Here is a 19,283-nt window from a genome sequence, read left to right as displayed (position 1 = left end):
GATGTTAATGAATCTAGATATTTTCCACATTTATATTGATGTTAATGAATCTAGACACGCGCATACAGACACACACACACACATATATATATATATATATATATATATATATATATATATATATATATATATATATATATATATATATATATATATATCTGTGTGTGATATATGAATGTGGGAAATGCTATAATGATTTTGAAACGGAGGGAGTAGAAAATTAGTGGCAATGCAAAGTACCAGAAGCAGCGATACTGTGGTGGTCACTGGTCAGTGAGTTGCCCTTGTCCGTACTTTCTAGAGAGATCATGGGATTAGGAGCAGTACACACAAGAGGGGCTGATATTAATTTGTCAAGTCCTTGTGCTGGCTGACTAGGCACTGTGTCGTATCTGTCTTAATCTATTTGTTACGGACAAACGCCTGCTAATGACTTGTGATCAGCCAACCTGTGCTTGCTTGCGCAATCTATGGCTCTCCTTGTCAGGCATGGCACTGCAAACTGAACTACTTTTTCTTTATTTTGTACTAAAATTCTCGTAGAATTCTTGATTGTTTTAACACAGGCAGTTGAGCATTGCGGTTAATTACCTGCATGATCACCTTATATTCGATTGGTTTCAGACATCGGAAAATAAGAAGAATCTAATACTATCAGTTATGCATTGAGATTTGCAAATATGAAAATAATGAGGGTATAGTTAGCTGTGCCATTTGCAAGAAATTTAATTACAGAAACATAATTGCCAGATTAATCCTTATCCAAATCTCTTATGAGGATGAAATTTTCACATGATATGGTGCTGCATTACACAAGATTCTATCCAAAAAGTCGGATGCTACGATAATATTATACTACTACTAAGCATTTTGAAAGGAGAAAAAAAAAGAAAATAAACCAAAACAGAAGAGATGGGGAGAAAGAAAGAAACTACCATTTTTTTCTCTCTCGAGTTCTTCCTCCTCTCCCTGTATTTCTCTTCTTCTTTTTTTTATCAGCAGTTTTGCGGCTAGCCCCCTCGGATTGCTGGAAATCACACGCGTCTCACAAGTCGCTGCCCACCGCGGCGGCGGCGGCGGCGGCGTGGCCGCGGCGGAGCATGTCGCGGTGGCGGAGGTAGGAGTCGATGCGCTGCAGCTTGAGCTGGTGGCGGAAGTTGTTGATGAAGTCGTCGGCGCGCGCGTCCACCTCGCCGGCGCCGACGTCGGCGTCGTCGTCGTCCATCTCCGGCTCATCATCATCCGCCTCGTCGTCGAACTCCTCCGGCTCCGGGTCCTCGTCGGCCACGCGGAGCCACACGCGCGGCGGCTCCCTCGTCGTCGCGGGGCGCCGCGCCTCCACCGCCTCGCGTTCCACCTCCGCCGCCGCCGCCTTCTTCTCGGCCTCGAAGTGCGCGAACGCCGACTGGTCGCTGGCCGACTTGCGCAGCCGCGCCGGCAGCCGCGGGAGGTCCGCCGCCGCCGCCGTCGCCTCCGACTTGCTCCTCTCCACCACATGCGCCGCCTGCGCGCGCTCCTGCTCATCCTCCACCTCCTCCTCGCGCTCTCTCCCGCCCCCCACATCCTTCACCACCGCCGCCGTCGTCGCCTCATCGCGGGCGCCCAGATCCAGCACCCCGCCCACCACCGCGGCCGCCTCGGGAGCAGCAGGGGCAGAGGCGGCTGCGGAGAACCGGCCGGAGAGATTAAACGACCGGAGCCGGTCGAGCGCCATGGACGGCACGCGGGAGAACCTCCTCTGCTCCCCTCCACCACCACCACCACCACCCGCCCACGCTCCATACCCAACCCCCTCGCCGCCGCCGCCCGCCGTCGAGGAGGAGGCGGTGACCTTGGAAGTAACCGCGATGGTGCCGATGACGATGTTGAGGACGAGGAAGAGCACCGCGGGGGTGAACCACCCGTGGACGGCGCTCCACACCGCCGGGATCACGGCCTCCAGCATTGCGGCGGCGGCGGAGTTGTGGAGTGGAGGCGGAGGCGGAGGAGGAAGCGGCGGTGGTGGTGATGGTGGGGAAGAAGAAGGGGGAGGAGGAAGTGAGCGGTTATTTAAAGGGGAGGGGGAGGGGGAGGGGGTGGTGGGGACGTTTGGCGCACATGGGGAAGATGAGAGGTGTGGTGATGGGAATGGGACAAACCAAATGGGGCGATTTTTCTTCTAAGATTTCTCCTCTTTTTTTTTCTTTTTAAGATTTCTCCTCCTTTTCTTTTCCTAATCTTTGTGTGTGTTGTGTGAGTTGTGGGTGGGTTGTTATAAGATTTCTTCTCCTCGATGACACATTCACAATGAGACGTTCATGGCATCTTCGTGAATCTCAATATATGCTGGCCCAGTCTTTCGGAGATGCTTATAGGGATATGGTGTGTGTACGTCTGCGTTTTTATAGGTTTCTTTAAATAAACTCATCCTCGTTTTTTTTTCTTCAAGAAATGGGTTTTTATTATTTTCTAAAAAGGATATTTGAGGAGGGAGGAGCATGGCAGTTTCCATCTTTCTCCTGTGGGTGCGGGGGCTTGTTGTCAACTCGTGGTGATGTGGTTTGCAACAAAGACATAAACCGGAAGTAGATCGATAGTTGCGTGCGTTCATTTCTATCCATGGAGGTGTCTTTTGTTGTCATCGGGTTGTGGTGTACTTGGACGGTGAAATGAAAAGTATGTATCGTGTGAGCATGCATCGGCAAGAGATTTTGGCTTTCGAGTGGTAACGATTGGCGTTTTGTTTCAGGAAATTACCTTTGTCGTCTCTTTTTCTGGAGTTAAGTTTCGGCGTTATATTCATCTTTGCCAGCTGATAGTACTCGTGGATGGCAAACTGAGAATTATGTTTTGTGTAAGTGAGATGAGAAAAAAAAGGGAGTGACTTTTGATTGCAAGAGGTGTACTTTTGTTTTGGATTTCCCTTATTATCTTTTCTATACAATGTGAGTTTACGCGATACTTGTGACAACACACATGGACATCAATGAACTAAAAAGTGTGCTTCTCACAAGCTGAAATGGGGGAAATATGAGTGATTGAGTTTTGTTGCTACCAATATCCTTTATTGGGAGACCCTTGCCCTTGTTATATCTTTCATAGAGAAGGCGAGTTCACATGGTATCCATCTATTGTTGCTAGGCAACAATACACGTGGAAGGTGAACTAGTTAGTGCATTCCACTGGCAGACAGATCAATGAGAAAATAACTCTTGCTTTTGGTTATCTCTACAACTTAAAAACGTAGCCATCCTTCCGCCCTCTTCCCAGGCCCCACGTCACGCACAGGGCGCACCCTCCCTCCTCTCGAAAAACAAAACCATAAGAAAACAAGACCAAGCGGTTTGGTTAAAGATAAATGTTGGATCTCATTTTTTTACTCAATCCTCAAGGAGATGGTTTTCAAAAGAAAGCGGTGGCATATTTCACAAATATTATTTTAGAAAAAAAGAATTTTGTCGACATAGCACTTCCAAAATGGAAAACCATTGAGGTTCATATCCATATCCTTTTGCAAAAAATTAACTACACATGTCTTTATGCACACGTTTTTTTCCTTCTCCTTGATGTATGTATTTGCATATGCTTATTAGTGTGCAATGTCTCTACTACTTAAAAGCAGAGTCATCGTTCTCCCTCCCCTTGCATGTAGCACACTCACTACAAGAAAAATACTTTAGAGAGACATTTTTCTAATATTATAGAAACACTTTCCATTTTTTCTACAATATTGTAGAGGCATTTTTAAAAATGTATGATAAGTGTCTTATGGTGAATTGTCTTAGAGGCATTTTATAAAATGTCTCTATGTTGTGTGGCAATACCTTAAAGAGACAATTTTCTAATATTATAGAGACACTTTCCAAATTTTTCTACAATATTGTAGAGGCATTTTTTAAAAAATGTAGGTGTCTTATGGTGAATTGTCTATAACCGAAGAGACGTTTTATAAAATGTCTATATATCATGTGGCATCAAACCAATGTGAAAAAAGAGAATAAAATATTTCCTTTGCTATTGCCAATCCTTGAACTCATGTTTTGTTAGGAAAAATCGTTTTTATCTTTAACATACTAACCAACTTAACCTCATGTCATTACTTTTAAGTTTGTGCCTCGTGTTGCCTATATCTAGTCCATTAATATACATTATTATTATAAAAAGTGTCTCTACAAGGTTTAAAATTCCTTTACATATCAGGCACATTTTATAGTGCCGAGAAAATACCTCCACAAGATAAAATTTAATATAGTGTGTTGAAAATATTCCTAAAGTGTCTTGCGAGTAAAGTTTTCGAGATAATTTTTAAAGTGTCTTTACACTATATATAACTCTTTATTTTAGAGGCAATTTGCCGAATGCCTTTATAAAAGTGCATCTACATGAGGTTTTTATGCAGCGTCCCATTTCCCTCGTGCGTAGCGGTTACGAAAAAAAATCATGTGCTTTAGCATAGATCCACTGCCAGACCATTCCCAGTGGTATAGGCTGTCATAGTGCAGAGGCATATTACTAGTAAAATAGAAAAGAGAGGTATAGTCGCCCTTCTTTTAAGAAGTCTCAAACTATTTGGGTTGACTGCCAGTAGATGTTCTCTTTTTATATATATTTTGGGGTTGTTAATTTTGTGAGGATTGTACGGAAGAATATAACTTTTTAAGTGTTGTGTGTTTTTTTTAAATTTTTTTGCAGAAGTAGGATTATAGAGAAAAATTGTCATTTCTATCAGGAATTAATCTACAGTTGTCACGACTATACTGGCTAAGTACGCAACATGCTCATAACATTTGACACAGCAATGATCCTCACAAGGTGAGGGACTGAGGGGGTGGATCTTGAAAGAAAAGAGCTTCTTTGCTAACATTATGTGAAAAGAAAAGCTTTGTATGCACTAGAACTTCCAAAATGGAACTTCCAATTTCATGGTTGCTATGTAGAACATCTAAATTCTCCCATGGAAATCAAGACAACAGTAGGTACACTAGTAGTTTTGGTTGAGGCATGTTACCTATACTTATATACAACCTACATTCTTAAAGTTTGTGGTCCATTCACATACATGGAGATAAAGTTGGGTGATTTAATTATACTCATTATGTATGTATCCTCAGAAATTGTACATGCATCCTTAAATAATTAATGAAATGAAAACAATGAACAGTCATAAATTAAATATCCTTGAATAATAATGAAAGAAAATGTGTAATGTTTGGTGTGTTCCTAGAGTACTTCTATAATAATGGCTATATATACAAAATTACTGATCTATCATGAAACGCGGTTACCTACCGATCCGGGATCATGCACGGCCAACAACCTTGGCAGCTTGTCCCTGTGCAGATTAGGACATGCATGAAATATGAGATAACTGACCTTACACCATCCACGCAATATTGCTAGCTCTTAATTATGCTATCTCCCGGGTAATTTGTATTCTTTATATTAATTTGTGTTAAACTATCTACACAGAATCAGCGAGATGTTTTTTAAGAAAAAACAAAATACAGATTATATTAAATAACTATAGAAGTGACCACACCCATTTTATTTTTTTAAGAAATTACATATATAAGGTCTGTCAACACAGAGTAATATTATTCCAGCAGAGAGTCGTTATATTGATTAATTCTAGCAGGCATATGTAACAGTATATGTGAAATCTGAGTATTGGGAGGCATCTCTCAATCTATTCCTTTATTAAGACTAACCGTACTATAGTTTAGACGATTGCAAAATGCAAATAAGTGAAGTTAATTAATTAATTTAACTCATGAAAAAGATGATCGGACGTCCACTCATATTTTTCACATGAATATACATTAGTTAAAGCATACGGTTTTTTTTCACTGGAAGAATCAATGTCTCGATCTCATTTATTTCAGCAGTTGCATGTGGAAAAGTAGTGTTCAAGCAAAACATAAGGTTTTCTTTTGGTTACTGATGAATGACAGGCTAAACACAAGAAATATATTCAGAAGGAAAAAAGTTTAAAAGGCCATATTATAATTTTGTGTAAAGTAATCTTCAAGGACATCTCTTTTTCACTTATCCTTTACACAAGAATGCTAGAACCTTATTTGCCCAACAAGAAGAATCGACCTCTCAGTCCAAGTCATTGAAGACCTTCACTCTACAAGTGCCTTTCTATATATATAGAGATAATAATCTTAATGGCTTGGAGCATTTGAATCTTCAGATATAACAAGATTTTCAGAAACATCAACTCTTCAATTCAAGTTTGCAAAGATAAATTTAGAATGGAATTTTCCTTGGTTATTCATAGAGCAGAAGATTTCAGAATGTCTAGACAACTTTTGATTTTTCCCCCCATATGTACATATGCAGATTGTTTTATTTTTAATGTATTTAATCACTGTAGGAGCTTCTTCTACAGTATTTTTTCCTAAAAAAAACATAGATTGTTTATGCTAGGTATAGACACATGGACAATTTTTCTTTTAGAAAATGGATTAAAATCCGGCATCTACATCCACAATGGATGTACACAGCCCAGACACATGGACAATTGGGAGATTATGGTGGAAAACATAAAAGACATATCACTTGCCATGAAATTCGAGTGCGAACTGGGAAAAAAAACATAAGAACTAGAAATGATCTTAATCCATGTATAACCATCCGGGACGACGTGCGTTGCAATTCTATTAATGTGTTTTTTCTTTCTTAAGAATTAGAAATTCATAACGATTTTGGTTGACGTAAGCAGCCGAGACGCACAAGATGACGGTAGCTAGCTAAGCTAATAATAAGCTCGATCGTGCAACAACGACGCGTACGGATGCAGGGTCAAACGCTGATTAGTTAATATAGTATGAATATCGGTGGATCGCGGGGCCAATAATCATTTAGTTAGTTAATTAATTAATTAAACGCTTGACCTCTCTAATGGGTCTTTGCAAAACAATTTTTGACGCATACGGAGTATATAGTAAGAGTACGGTCTAGCCTTGTTTTGTCTTAGGTTGATTAATGAGTTGTCGGAATGTGCAGTTGGAGGCCTTGGCTGTGATTAGTTTCTGAAAAAGTTAAAATTTGGGGAAAGTTGATAGTTTAAAAAAAATTAAAAGTTTATATGTGTAGGAAAGTTTTTATGTGATGTGATGTGATGGAAAGTTGAGGGTAGTTGTTTAGTTTGGGGTGAACTAAACACACGGCTGTAGTAAATATTCTCTATTCTAAAGCATAATAACCTGAAGAAAATTAGACACATCCTACGTTTTACTAAAAATGTATCTAATTAATTTTATCCTATGTTGCTATATTTTAAAACATAATGGGTAACTCCGCGTGCTTGACTTGATTTGATGAGTTAACTTAGCCTAACATATTTTTTAAAATTATTTTACTACTCCCTCCATCCTATAATGTTGAATTTAGGATGGGATGAGATTTACTTGGATCTTGATCTCCTCCTATTTTCTTTTCACTTTCAGCTGATAATTAGTGGCCGTACGTGTGAACGCGTCACGTCACGCGGGTTCGATCCACGATCGAGATAGTAATAGTTTTATTGACTAGGAAAGTACAGTACACCTGAGGTGGCAGGTCTCTAGTGTTCACACCCGGCACCATTTGTTCTGTTAAAAGAAATGGAAAATGGGCGTTAATTAATCATACGCGATACGTGTACACCACCTATAACGGTTTTATTTAAACAAAAACATTAGGCCACACGGTAATGCACATCTTACAGAGGCACTTTTCATGACATACCAGCGGTTTATCACTCACCCTTGATTACTAATTTTATCTCATAGTGTACCCTCACATTTTACGTAGTTAGATCTTCTAGGGGGTAAAGAAACAGAATTTAAAACTCCATTGATGATGTTGATATTTAGTTTTTCTTTCCCTCAAAGTAAATGAAATTGCTTATCACTTATTTTCATATTTCTTTCTAATAGATGATGCACCACGCATTTCTTGTTAGAAACTTGTATGTAAACGCACGCGATTTGAGAAAATGCGTATAATTAATATGGCTTGCAAGAATGAATAATAAATTGTAGTACAAATTAAACTGCTCGGCTCAGTAATTTATATGTAATGACATGGCCTCATGCATGAACTCAGAACTCGGTTAAGAGCATTTAGCATGAGATGAGACAAATTATATACATAAGTATATATGATGTTCATCATGGTGCTCCTAGTCTATATTATTTCCGGTGGAGTTGCATGTTAGATCGTATCTCATCGACAAGATAAACTAAGAACTGAAAAAAGAAAGAGAGAGAAGGAAAAGAGTTCGTTGTTTCGCCCTTGACGAAAACGTGAAAACGAACTCGGCCGGCGACCAACGCTGCACCGTGACAACACCTTCCCATGTGGCCATTGGCCATGTTGATGTTTTTCTAACTTCAATGGTTGCCGCGTATCACCTAGTAGACCTCATACCCCCCACGTTCTTCAGGCACAGTACTACAAATGCCTCGGAATATGTTGCATTGTTTTTTTTGTTTTTTTTTTGCTAAACTATATCTTACATTTTGGTTATCTAATCGATTGGTTTTGAGTTTTCGTGAATACTTGAACGGCTGGGGATTCCGTAGTCTTTTCAACAGGTAAGTTTGCTATATATGAGAAGATACTGGTTGGTTGTGCAAGACTTTACCTCTACGGAGTAACTTTAAGATATATACCTAGGGCATGTTCACTTTGATGCCAAAAACAACCTTACTAAATTTTGGCAATGAAATAGTTGGCAACTTGTCAAAATTTTGGCAGGATTTCTTATATAGTTACCAAAATTTGGCAGTAAACTAAATGTAGCCATTTTTTTAACTTTACCAAAATTTGGTAAGGTTAAAAATGGCATCAAAGTGAACAGGCCACTAATTTTTTTAGTGTGAAATTTTGATACGTATGTACTTTCTCAATGACTATAAAATTTCTCCTTTTCAGAACCATAAAAACTCAACATGAAAAATGTTTTGAATGTAAAATTATACGAAAATACCCATCAATCTGGCATTATGTTACGACAATACTTTCAATAGGCAATAGCCAGCCCGAAGATCAGCAGTATGTGTGTACCTTAATCATCACAGGGATCAAACCTCTTGTAGCACTTTTTATGCAGGTCGACAGGTCGTACTACTGAAAATTTTTAGGTTTGGTTGCCACGACATCGGATATAAAGACAATATTTGAAGTATTAAACGTAGTCTAATAACAAAACAAATTACAGATTCCGCTACGAAAACTACGAGACGAATTTATTAAGCCTAATTAATCCGTCATTAGCAAATATTTGTAGCACCATATTTTTAAATCATACCGCAATTAGGCTTAAAAGATTCGTCTCGCAATTTACACGCAATATATGTAATTGGTTTTTTTTTCTACATTTAATACTCTATGCATGTGTCCAAATATTCGACGTGACATCGTGAAAATTTTTGTTTTGGAAACTAAACAAGGCCTCAGGCTGGCCCAACAGGATCCTTGGACACCAGTTAAAAAAAGTTTCACATGGCTCTTCGGCTGCCATTTTTTTTTTTAACTACTCGTACGAGACGGTGCGAAGTTCTATTGATAGAGCAAGAAAAAAATACAAGATTATAACCCTGGAGAGTCGTAAACAGGAAAAAGGGAAAAAATACCACCACCCACACACTGGCAGCACCAACACACGACCAGGAGAAGGTTAGCACCGGATCAGTCACCGTTAAACGTGACCGGCCACCGCTAGACCAACAAAGGAACACAGACGAGATCGCCCTACAGCAAGAGGTGCCAAAACGACGTCTTCAAGAAGAGAAGCTACGGAAAGCCGCTGTCGCCGTCCGTCAGTGCTCAAAGGAGCCAAGACTGGGCTTTCGCTCGGCAAACACCCTTGAGGGGTGAGACAGCATGACAACGCCCTCAGGAAGGGGGAATTAACCATCGTTGTCGGTACGGCCAAGGCCGAGCTGGGTTTTCACCCACCGCTCACCACCTACGAATCCACGGCTGACACACCGATGCTCCACCACCGCTCAAACTCTGCCGACCTGTGGGGCCCCTGCACCGACGCCCCCCGCCGACCAGCCTTCGTGCGCCGAAGACCGCGCCACACCCACCGGCAGCTCCACCACGCACCGAGGTCGCCTCTTCCACCATCGGCCGCGCCTCTCGCGCCAAGCCGGCCTCCATCTCCGCCGCCCGCGCCACTCGCTCCGAGCCGGCCTCCGCTGCCATCGGCTACGCCTCTCTGCACCAAGCCGGTCTCCGACCCCTCCTCCAAACGATGCTGCACCGGTCCGATGCAGCCGTCTGCCACGCCCTCAGCAAGCCGTCCGAGGCCACCATGCCTCCTCCCACCACCATCACGGTCACCACCACCTCACCGTCGCCGACACCTTTCCCGCCTCCAGTGTCGCATCCGCCGACATCGCCGCCGCCTCCTCGTAGCTTGAAGCCAGTTTGATTGATACAACAAGTACTATCCTCCACCCAAAGAAAAATACTCAACCTAAGATTGGATGTGATTCGTTGTTCTATTGAGTTTATTTTTTTGGGGATTGAGGGAGTAGGTAGCAGGCAGTTGTGTACCTGCGATGTAAATTGCAAGCGAACTGCCTCATAACCTATGTGTTAAACTGTTAATATCATGTAAGGCACTAAGCGAACTGCCTCGGTAATTTTTGTTCTGGTTCTCCACTAATTCTGTGGACGAAATGCTGGATCAGACCGCAAGAGCCGAGTTAGGCCCTGTTTGGGGGAGCTTCTCTCAGCTGCAGCTTTTCTCAAAAGCTGCTTCTGCTAGAAGCTGTCCCAAACAGTCTACAACTTCTGAGAATCTATAGTTACAGATTCTGAAAAATGAACTAAGAAGCCAAAAACTGAAGAAGCTGGGTTTCAGAGCTTTTCCAGATTCTCAAAAACTAGCTACCAAACAGCTGCTTCTTAGAATCTAAATCTTCCCGAACAGGCCCCTAGATAGCCTCAACTAACCGCAAAATCTTGTACCATGTGCAGTAAAATTTGCACCTTTGGCGTGTTAGTTGAGGCTCACTGGTCCAATCATTTGGCTGTCTTTTGTCCCTTCATCTTTGTAGAAGGCTATTAGCATGTGTACAAGACATTCTTGGTAGTTGGTACCTTCCATTTGCTGAGGATTTCCCTACACTGCAAATCATGATACTTCTTCATGTGGAATCAATCAGCTCATATTGGAGTACTGGAGTAGGCATGGCTTGGTGATCCCAGCATTTAATATTTGGAGTTTAGTTTGTTTAGACAGGGCAGCATCATCAAGCAGCAGTGTCTTGACTGAAATCTTCAAGCCCATCTGCCCTTCTCAGCTTCTCTGAATCACTTGGGATGATTTTCTTTTTGATGGTACAGTCACACCATGTTCCCACTTCCCAGTGAGATGATCTGCAACATGTGAAATCTCACAACACATAATTCACTGTAGAAACTAGCACATGTACAGAGAACTCAAAAGGGGAGAGAGAGAGAGACTTACGGTGTGTTCGGTGTTCATCACATGATGCCTAGTCCCACAAACAAAAGAAACCTGCACCAGCGAAAGCTTTAGCTCACACGAGAAAAGTGTGCGTTTTTTTTCTTCTCTCTCTCGTCTTGTGAGCTCTGCTTGGCTGCATGTTCAGAACAGGGAGCAACAAGTTGGCTCATGGGTGTTATACTCTAAAAACAGATGTGGCCGATGCTTGAAGTACACCTGCCTTCAGATCTACTACCATGTCCTGAGCCATGGAATCTTGAAGCCTGAAAATGGTTAAGCACAGGAATCTCAATTGGGTTCCAGCTACTGTACAAGGAGCATCTTCTGACAGGGAAGGCTTAAGTTTAGGACAAGCTTGTACCAACAGTCCAAGATCTGGCTGTCTTCTTGGATGGTCATACTGATACAGGTGGATAAATCAACCCAGTTGTGCTGGCTAAATAGTAGTAATTCCATAGATAAGCTATAGATAGCTCTAGGATAGGATGGGATGACCAGCTAGGCATGGCAAAAGGTATATTCAGTTGTAGCTTGGAAAACATGCTCCACCGTTCCAAAATACTCCTTCCGTTTTTTAATAGATGACGCCGTTGACTTTTTCTCACATCTTTTACCATTCGTCTTATTCAAAAATTTTATGCAAATGTATAAGATATAAATCACACTTAAAGTACTATGAGTGATAAAACGACTCATAACAAAATAAATTATAATTACGTAATTTTTTTTGAATAAGACGAATGGTGAAACATACGAGAAAAAGTCAACGGCGTCATCTATTAAAAAACGGAGGTAGTATAAGGATTTTTAGGATTCGAATTTTATAATACAATATAGTAAGGATTAATGCACTGATTCCAATCGCTTCAATGATTCCAAAGCCAATCACGTGCTAGCAAAGGGAATCTAAGCAATTCAAAATTTAATTTTTGATCTAACCTTGTATTTGCTAAACAACCAAGAAATCTCTGTATTTTAGAACAGATGGAGTAGTAGTACAATTATATCCAGCAGGTAGTAGCAGGCAGTTTTATCAAAATTTGGTTTCTCATCAGCTTCCCATTGAGCACCTGGAATGCAGTTATAGTATCATATTCATTTAATCGAATACTCTGAGACAACTGCTCTTTTGCAGCTCTGCTGCACCACCACTGAGAGTCTGAGACCAACACTGTCTTCGGGTCATCGAGCACCTTGCGCTGCAGATGACAAATGCACTTTGCTAGCCCAGTCACCTCAGGATCCAGGTCACACCAGTCATCACCTTATCGAGTGCAGATTCCACTGATGCAAGTTCAGGGCAGGCTGCAGCCTGCAGGTGCACTCGTGAGTTTTGAGTCTTCTTCTCAAAGTGCCCCCTCAAGTGTCGCAGGAACAAACAGGTTTACCACTAAGAGGAAAAATCTGCAGCTGAACTGCTTACTTAAACAGTTAAACTCAACATAATAAGGACGCCTTGATTAACGGATAATCAGCTAACATGAAGACTTTCTTACCCCACTTATAAACTGATCGAAAAAAAACTCAGGATTCAGGATCTTAATCTTGGTTTCAGCTAGAAAACAAATCAGCATTGGTAGTTCGACCCGTTCTTGTTCTTTTTGGAGGATGATACGGCCAGTTTTCAGTACTCAAGACCAAATGCCATCACTGTAACTAAAAAGATTTCAAATACTGAATCCATCTTTGAAAGAACTGGATTCCCCAGAGTCCATGGTGTGCTTGATGGTTGGCTGCCGCATTTCCTGCTGACACACACTGTGCACTGCTCTGTTGTTATGTGGACAATTAGAGACCATATTCCCCCAGGGTAACCACCGAAAACTTTTCCATGCACATGCACTGCAGTTTGTAAAGAGGGAGAGACCCGTAGGAAGAGAGAGAGGTGGCTTTAGTCCTGAAACATGTCTACACAAGATGCAATAATCGGTAGTAGACCACTGTGTCTGTGTGCCAGATTCATCTGTCCTTAGTGGCAACCATATCATGTTGTCCCTGGCTCCTGCCTTCATATACTGGGTATCGGAATGCCTGAACAACTAAATAGTCCCGTACTCCCATTACAGTATCTTCCTGTTTTGTTTCTATTCGTACAAATCCATTACCTCGTATGTGATGACTTAAGGAGCAAACGTTGATACTTGATCACTTGCCATTTCACCTTGCAGTTCATTCACCTGGAAGAAAGAAAAAAAAGCGCCTTTCAGAAGATATACCCTGGTTAACAAATGAAATGACAATCTTATCAGGCTTTAGTGTCTCATGCAAAGTGGCCAGTCATAACTTGCACAATGCACCACCTCAGCATTTACCTAATGAACTAAGACAGTGTGCAACTTTCATGTCAATCAACTCTGACTTGTATTATCCACCAACACAGCATTTACCTGATGAAAAGACAGTTTACAACTTTAGTGTCAATCAGCTCTAACTTGTATACTTGTAATCGACAGACATATTATTTACCTGATGAACTAAGATAGTTTGCAGCTTTAGTGTCAATAGTTTGCAGCTTTAGTGTCAATCAGCTCTGACTTGTATTATCCACCAACACAACATTTACCTGATGAAAAGACAGTTTACCACTTTAGTGTCAATCAGCTCTAACTTGTATACTTGTAATCGACTGACATATAATTTACCTGATGAACTAAGATACTCCTAGTTTGCAACTTTAGTGTCAATCAGATCTGACATTTATTATCCACTAACACTGCATTTACTTGATGAACTTAGACAGCTCTGTGACTTCTATCAATTCACAACTTTAGTGTATGACAAGGTCACAAGCAATCATCTCTAGTCCGCATTATCCACGGACACTACATTTACCTGATGAACTGACAGTATGCAACGGTGATTATTTATTTATGTCGAAAACATATCTCCAACTTTTACCATTGCTGAAAGACGGACAAAGCTAGTAACAGCACTTGGACCTTTTATGTCGAAAACAGATATGCCCCAGGCTTTCCAGGACTTGATGTGCAGGGAACATCTGGCACAATTACCAAGGAACAGATGGAATCACCACGACGACAAAACCTCTCGCTTTCTTGATGAACCGAGCTTCACATGCCATTACTGGTAGCCTACAGCCAACAAAGATCAATGAGAGTACTGTAGGAATCAGTATCTCTAATAAGATTTGCTAGGGAGAAATACAGGGTTTAATATGCGGAGTTCTCAACGGTTCAACAGCACAAGGAATTCAATTACAGAAAATTGATATCACAGCCACACAGGTAGTATTCTGATGAAAATTCTACAGATGTTACTTCCTCCGTTTCACAATGTAAGACTTTCTAGCATTACCCATATTCATATAGATGTTAATGAATCTAGACACACATATATATCTAGATTCATTAACATCTATATGAATATCTAGATTCATTAACATCTATATGAATATGGACAATGCTAGAAAGTCTTACATTATAAAACAGAGGGAGTACAATTCACTATCTTAAAAAGATAAGAATGTAAGCACTACAAGTATTAGGCAGATTCTTTTTTTTTTTAGACTTGAAACAAAAAGAAGGCACTGGTAGAAAATAAAAAGGAAAAGTTGACACTCATCTAACAAAAGATCGTTGTCAAGTAAGCTTGAGCTAACTATATAGGCAGCACAAGATTCCACAAAAAACATCAAAACCATAGCTAAATGAACAGAAAAGCCTTGTACTGAGTTGAATTTTAGCATAGCAGCCAAAGATTCATATCTGTAAGATGTTTGTACTTACTGAAACTTCACTAGCTTTTTGTGGGTAAAGCAACATAAAACCCTAAAACTGAAAGTAAGTGTAGTTAGTTAAGAAGTTTGTAAGACAAAAATAAGATGACCTATGTACAAATAAGATGCTCTATGCAGATAGATTACCTTCATATACAAGTTGCCTAGGTAAGATGCACTTTCAGGCCTCAGATAATAAATATGAAAGATCATAAAAAGTCCATAAACCTTAAATATATTATGCTTACTCATTTTTTCAACAGCATACACAATACAATCAGCAGTGAGCAATGAGATGACGAGATATTGCACTATATTGGAAATGACACCGAAGGGGCAAAATAATATCAGGATAATACACATCTTATATCCACAAACCAATAGAAGTAATACAAGATTGAGAACTCATATATTTGTTCAAAAATACAAATATTTTGCTATAGACACACTGCAAATATAAAATATATTTGCCCGGAAGTGGAACCTAAGAATAATGTTCAGCTCTTCAGTAACCAGGAGTCCAGGACAACCCAGACAAAGATAAATCGACTTTAGTGAAACGAATCCATCATGATTTATACTTGAATGATCTGCAGTCAAGCAACAAAAATATTTAACAAAGTTCCACTTCCACATCACCAAATGACTAGCAACATTCAGTGATTATGGCAATGAACAAACTATAGAAGATAAAGGATACATCTGCAGTTCTGCAACAAACATGTATTCTCAATCATAATTGCAAGTGAACTGAGAAAGATTATCATGCACTCAAAACAGTAGAACATGCACCAAAGGGTCAGGTTTCAAGTGGAGTTCGTATTGATACAGGCTCAAGATAAAAGTTTATAGCAAGAGGATTGGAATACCAAATCACGATATTACCACCCACATGATGACATGAAGAGTAAACCTGCCAAACACTGGTTAAACTGAACAACATTATATTCCCAGAACTACGTGAATGTGCTTCATTTTATATAATTAGAACATAAGACTAATGTGGCTACCACCAGAAAAGAAAGAACAAACAAAAACAAAAGAAAAGCCTTCCATCTTCCTCAAGAACAAGCAGACAAGTAAAAGTCTGTCATCTTCCTCAACAACTACGAGCAGTTAAGTCAGTGCAAGTTGACTGCCAGTGACCACACCTAGTGGTGAAAGCTATATGGCCTGAAACATTTAAGCCCTTTAGTTCCAAGATCCATATTGATGCATATGCAAGAGGATTGCAAAGTCCTCTCATACGTAAGAACAGAAAAAAATGCACATGTACAAAGAGGGTTGAACTCAAGAACTCTTTATTCCTTGCAGTATATATCCGTCTGAAAAATCCCGATGAGGGACTTTGTTTTGTACGAACAAAAGGAGGGACTTGTATAACCCATTGCCATAGAAAGAACAAACAAACAGAACAATGACCGAAAAGAAAAAGAAGAGCCCATCTTCCTACAGAATCATAAGAAGCTAGGGAGTAACTCCTAGCACATTGAACACCAAGCAGTTTCTCCCAAGCTTCGTCTTACTTAAAGTCTACAGACTAAGCCCATAATGCCAGGGCTGCCATGGCCATGGCCCCAAGAAACAGAGCTATATACGAGCCCACTTGAAGCCTTGGGTTGCAGCTCATCTTCCGGCTAAGAAAATCAGCAGCAATAAGATCCACTAATGCCATATAGATCAGTATACCAGCCGACATCGAGTCCAGAATTCCCTCCACCACCAACGCTCTGGGGCTGTTGGGGTTGTAAAATGATGCAACCGCCGCCCCCACAGTGATCCCAGCAGGTGTTGTGATAGCAAAGAAGAAAGCCATCAGGAAAGCAGAGAAGTTCTTTAACTGAGCCTGCACCCATTTAGTCACAGAGAATGGACACCACATCACAATCATATTACACTCTAGCATTGAAATGTCAACCATGGAATGAAAAAATAAAGCAGGTATTAACCTCAGAAATGCAGCCGCCCAACGCAAAACCCTCGAAGAACTGGTGGAATGAGAGGGCAGCAACCAGAGGTTTGATTGTACACGGGCTCTGAGAGACGCCCAACGATAGGCCAATGATGACCGAGTGAGATACAATTCCCAGCTCCAGAATCTTGTAGATAATACAGCAAATCATTAGTCAGCATGCAACATAGATTTGCAACATGTATCCAAGATATCACACCTCATATCCATTGCTAGTCTGTACTCTGTAGTGTTACTGTAGCCATAACAAATTTGCCTAAAATAGGAGAAATGCTGCTAAACAGACACACGCAAGATTCTTAACTCAGATGTACACGTACTAATCAACTACAACAGTTAAGAGTGATTTTGCGGGTCTTCTACAATTATGCGTTCGTATCAACATGGCAAATTATTGTTAAAACAAATCATGGCAAATTGGCACTGTGCGTGCGTACCTGCGAGACAACCACATGGCGAGCGGAGGGGCCCTCCTCGTGCCCGTGGCCATGGCCGTGCGCGTGGGCGTCATTCACAGCTCCCCCATGGCACGCGCCGTGGACGTGCGCATGGCTGTGCCGGTGAGCGGCCGCGTGGGCGTGTATCCCGACGATGTGCATGGCGTCCCGCTTCCCGCCTCGTCCATCCCGTCCTTCGCCGTCCCCGACCGGCAGCGCGCCGCCGTCCTCGAGCAGCGCGGCGGCCGCCTCTTCGGCGGCCGCGGCGGCCTCCTCCTGGCGGTGCTTCCGCTCGTAGAAGTGGGTGCCGACGAAGTCGACGACGAGGGTGGCGAGCGCGGCGAGCATGGCGACGAACCCCGGGAAGGGGAAGCGCCGCCAGGGGGAGTGCGGGAGGCAGGGGTTGGAGAGCGCGTGCTCCGCGTCGTGCAGCATGTGGACGAACCCCGTGGCCAGGATCACCCCCGCCGCGAACGCCTTGGCGAGCACGAAGAGCCCGCCGGAGGACGCGCCCCCGCCACCGCCACCGCCACCGCCACGCCGCCTCCGGCCGACGAGCGGGATGGCGACCCCGGCCGCGCCGGCGATGAGGATGGCCGCGACGGCCACCATCTTGAGCCGCAGAGCCGCCGCCTCGTCGCGGCACTCCTCGTCCTTGTCACCGCCGCCGCCCACCACCGCGTCGCAGCTCGCCGCCGACACCGACGCTGCCATTCCATCACCCCCAAGCGTCAATTGCGAGCTTCCACGATGGGTTTAGCCGATAAAAACCAAAAACAAAAAAACAAAAAATCCCCACCGATTGAGCGCTACCTGCGATTTGGCGGATGAAGGGGATGTACGACGACGACGACGACGACTCCATTTTCTGCGGATTACAGCACACACGCCAACCAAAACCATCAGGAAAACAAAATTCACATCGCGAGCCAGAAATCGAGATCAAAACCCTTCCAGAAAACGAGAAAAAACAACAATCCAAAACTCGCCGCAACCGCAACCTGAAAGGGAAGGGAGCAGGGAGCAGGGGCTCAGGACTCAGGAGCAGAAGCCTCACCTCGAAGAACGCCATTGCCGATGGATAGGTAAAAAGCAATCCAACCCGCCTTTCTCCTCTACTCCCGCGTCTCGAACAGCCGAATTAAACGAACTCCCGCCCGATGCCGCGCGGCTGCAACTCCTCTCGCGTCAGCCTGCGGCTGCGGATGACATAGATATAGGCTCTCTAGGCCGCCACGCGCGCGCGGCGCATCTGCATGCGAGGCCAGAGAGAGGGAGGAAGGAACGGGAAGGGGGTGGGGCCCGCGGTCAGGGAGGAGGATGTCGTCATGGGGCCCGCGGTCAGAGAGGATGTCGTCATGGCACCAGCGGCGGCCGTACGGCGGAGCGGGCGGGCCAGCGGTGGAGCGGGGCCCACACCCCCCTCACCTGCGCGGCGACGGGGAGGCGCGGCCCAGGGTGGGGCCCACGAGGCAGCGGCTCCTCGAGGAGTCGTGGCCTCGTGGGAGGTTGGGGGTTGGGAAAATTTGGGAGTCGGGGATTTGAATCCGTTTCGTAGCAGAGATGGCCGTGTCGACACCATGGCGCGACGGGACGTGAAGGGCGTGGACCACGCGATGGAACGTGAGCGCATGGAGATAGTAGACCGACCGAGACCGTGATCTGCCTGCCCACATGACACGC

At 42.9% G+C, this 19,283-nt stretch overlaps 2 protein-coding genes and 1 long non-coding RNA gene across 5 annotated transcripts; all 3 read right to left on the bottom strand.

The window, feature by feature from the left end:
- Positions 1 to 743: 743 nt before the first annotated feature.
- LOC4341332 (uncharacterized) lies at positions 744 to 2,209 on the bottom strand. Its single transcript, XM_015786422.3, has one exon. The coding sequence runs from the start codon at positions 1,943 to 1,945 to the stop codon at positions 1,046 to 1,048; it is 900 nt and encodes a 299-aa protein (XP_015641908.1). The 5' UTR covers positions 1,946 to 2,209; the 3' UTR covers positions 744 to 1,045.
- An 8,383-nt stretch (positions 2,210 to 10,592) lies between these two features.
- On the bottom strand, positions 10,593 to 14,767 carry LOC107281175 (uncharacterized). The gene is made up of 4 exons (XR_003242863.2): positions 13,922 to 14,767; positions 13,768 to 13,842; positions 11,456 to 13,632; positions 10,593 to 11,364 (listed from the first exon to the last, which is right to left on the bottom strand). It is a non-coding gene; the product is annotated as an uncharacterized lncRNA (long non-coding RNA).
- Positions 14,768 to 16,475: 1,708 nt separating this feature from the next.
- On the bottom strand, positions 16,476 to 18,817 carry LOC9271816 (zinc transporter 10). 3 transcript variants are annotated; one of them, XM_015785875.3, is made up of 5 exons: positions 18,658 to 18,785; positions 18,400 to 18,468; positions 17,601 to 18,307; positions 17,141 to 17,290; positions 16,476 to 17,037 (listed from the first exon to the last, which is right to left on the bottom strand). In XM_015785875.3, exons 3-5 carry the CDS (start codon positions 18,210 to 18,212, stop codon positions 16,732 to 16,734), a joined length of 1,068 nt encoding a protein of 355 aa, XP_015641361.1. In that variant the 5' UTR covers positions 18,213 to 18,307; positions 18,400 to 18,468; positions 18,658 to 18,785; the 3' UTR covers positions 16,476 to 16,731. The 3 variants fall into 3 exon arrangements, with proteins under 3 accessions (XP_015641361.1, XP_015641360.1, NP_001411978.1); XM_015785874.3 differs by having other exon boundaries at positions 18,414 to 18,468; NM_001425049.1 differs by having other exon boundaries at positions 16,480 to 17,037; positions 18,414 to 18,468; positions 18,602 to 18,817.
- Positions 18,818 to 19,283: the final 466 nt, after the last annotated feature.

This window comes from Oryza sativa, chromosome 6, assembly GCF_034140825.1.
Source record: "Oryza sativa Japonica Group chromosome 6, ASM3414082v1".
NCBI classification, from domain to species: Eukaryota; Viridiplantae; Streptophyta; class Magnoliopsida; order Poales; family Poaceae; genus Oryza; species Oryza sativa.
The sequence above is the reverse complement of the archived record's forward strand: the minus strand, read 5'-3'. Positions and strand labels throughout refer to the sequence as shown.

What these genes read in the sequence shown, in the direction of transcription:
- LOC4341332 (XM_015786422.3), bottom strand. Translation starts at nt 1,945, where the DNA reads ATGCTGGAGGCCGTGATCCCGGCGGTGTGGAGCGCCGTCCACGGGTGG.
- LOC9271816 (XM_015785874.3), bottom strand. An exon ending in CTTCATCCGCCAAATCGCAG is followed by an intron (nt 18,308 to 18,413) that starts GTAGCGCTCAAT and finishes ATGGAATGGCAG; the next exon opens with CGTCGGTGTCGGCGGCGAGC. An exon ending in GCCATGTGGTTGTCTCGCAG is followed by an intron (nt 17,291 to 17,600) that starts GTACGCACGCAC and finishes ATTATCTACAAG; the next exon opens with ATTCTGGAGCTGGGAATTGT.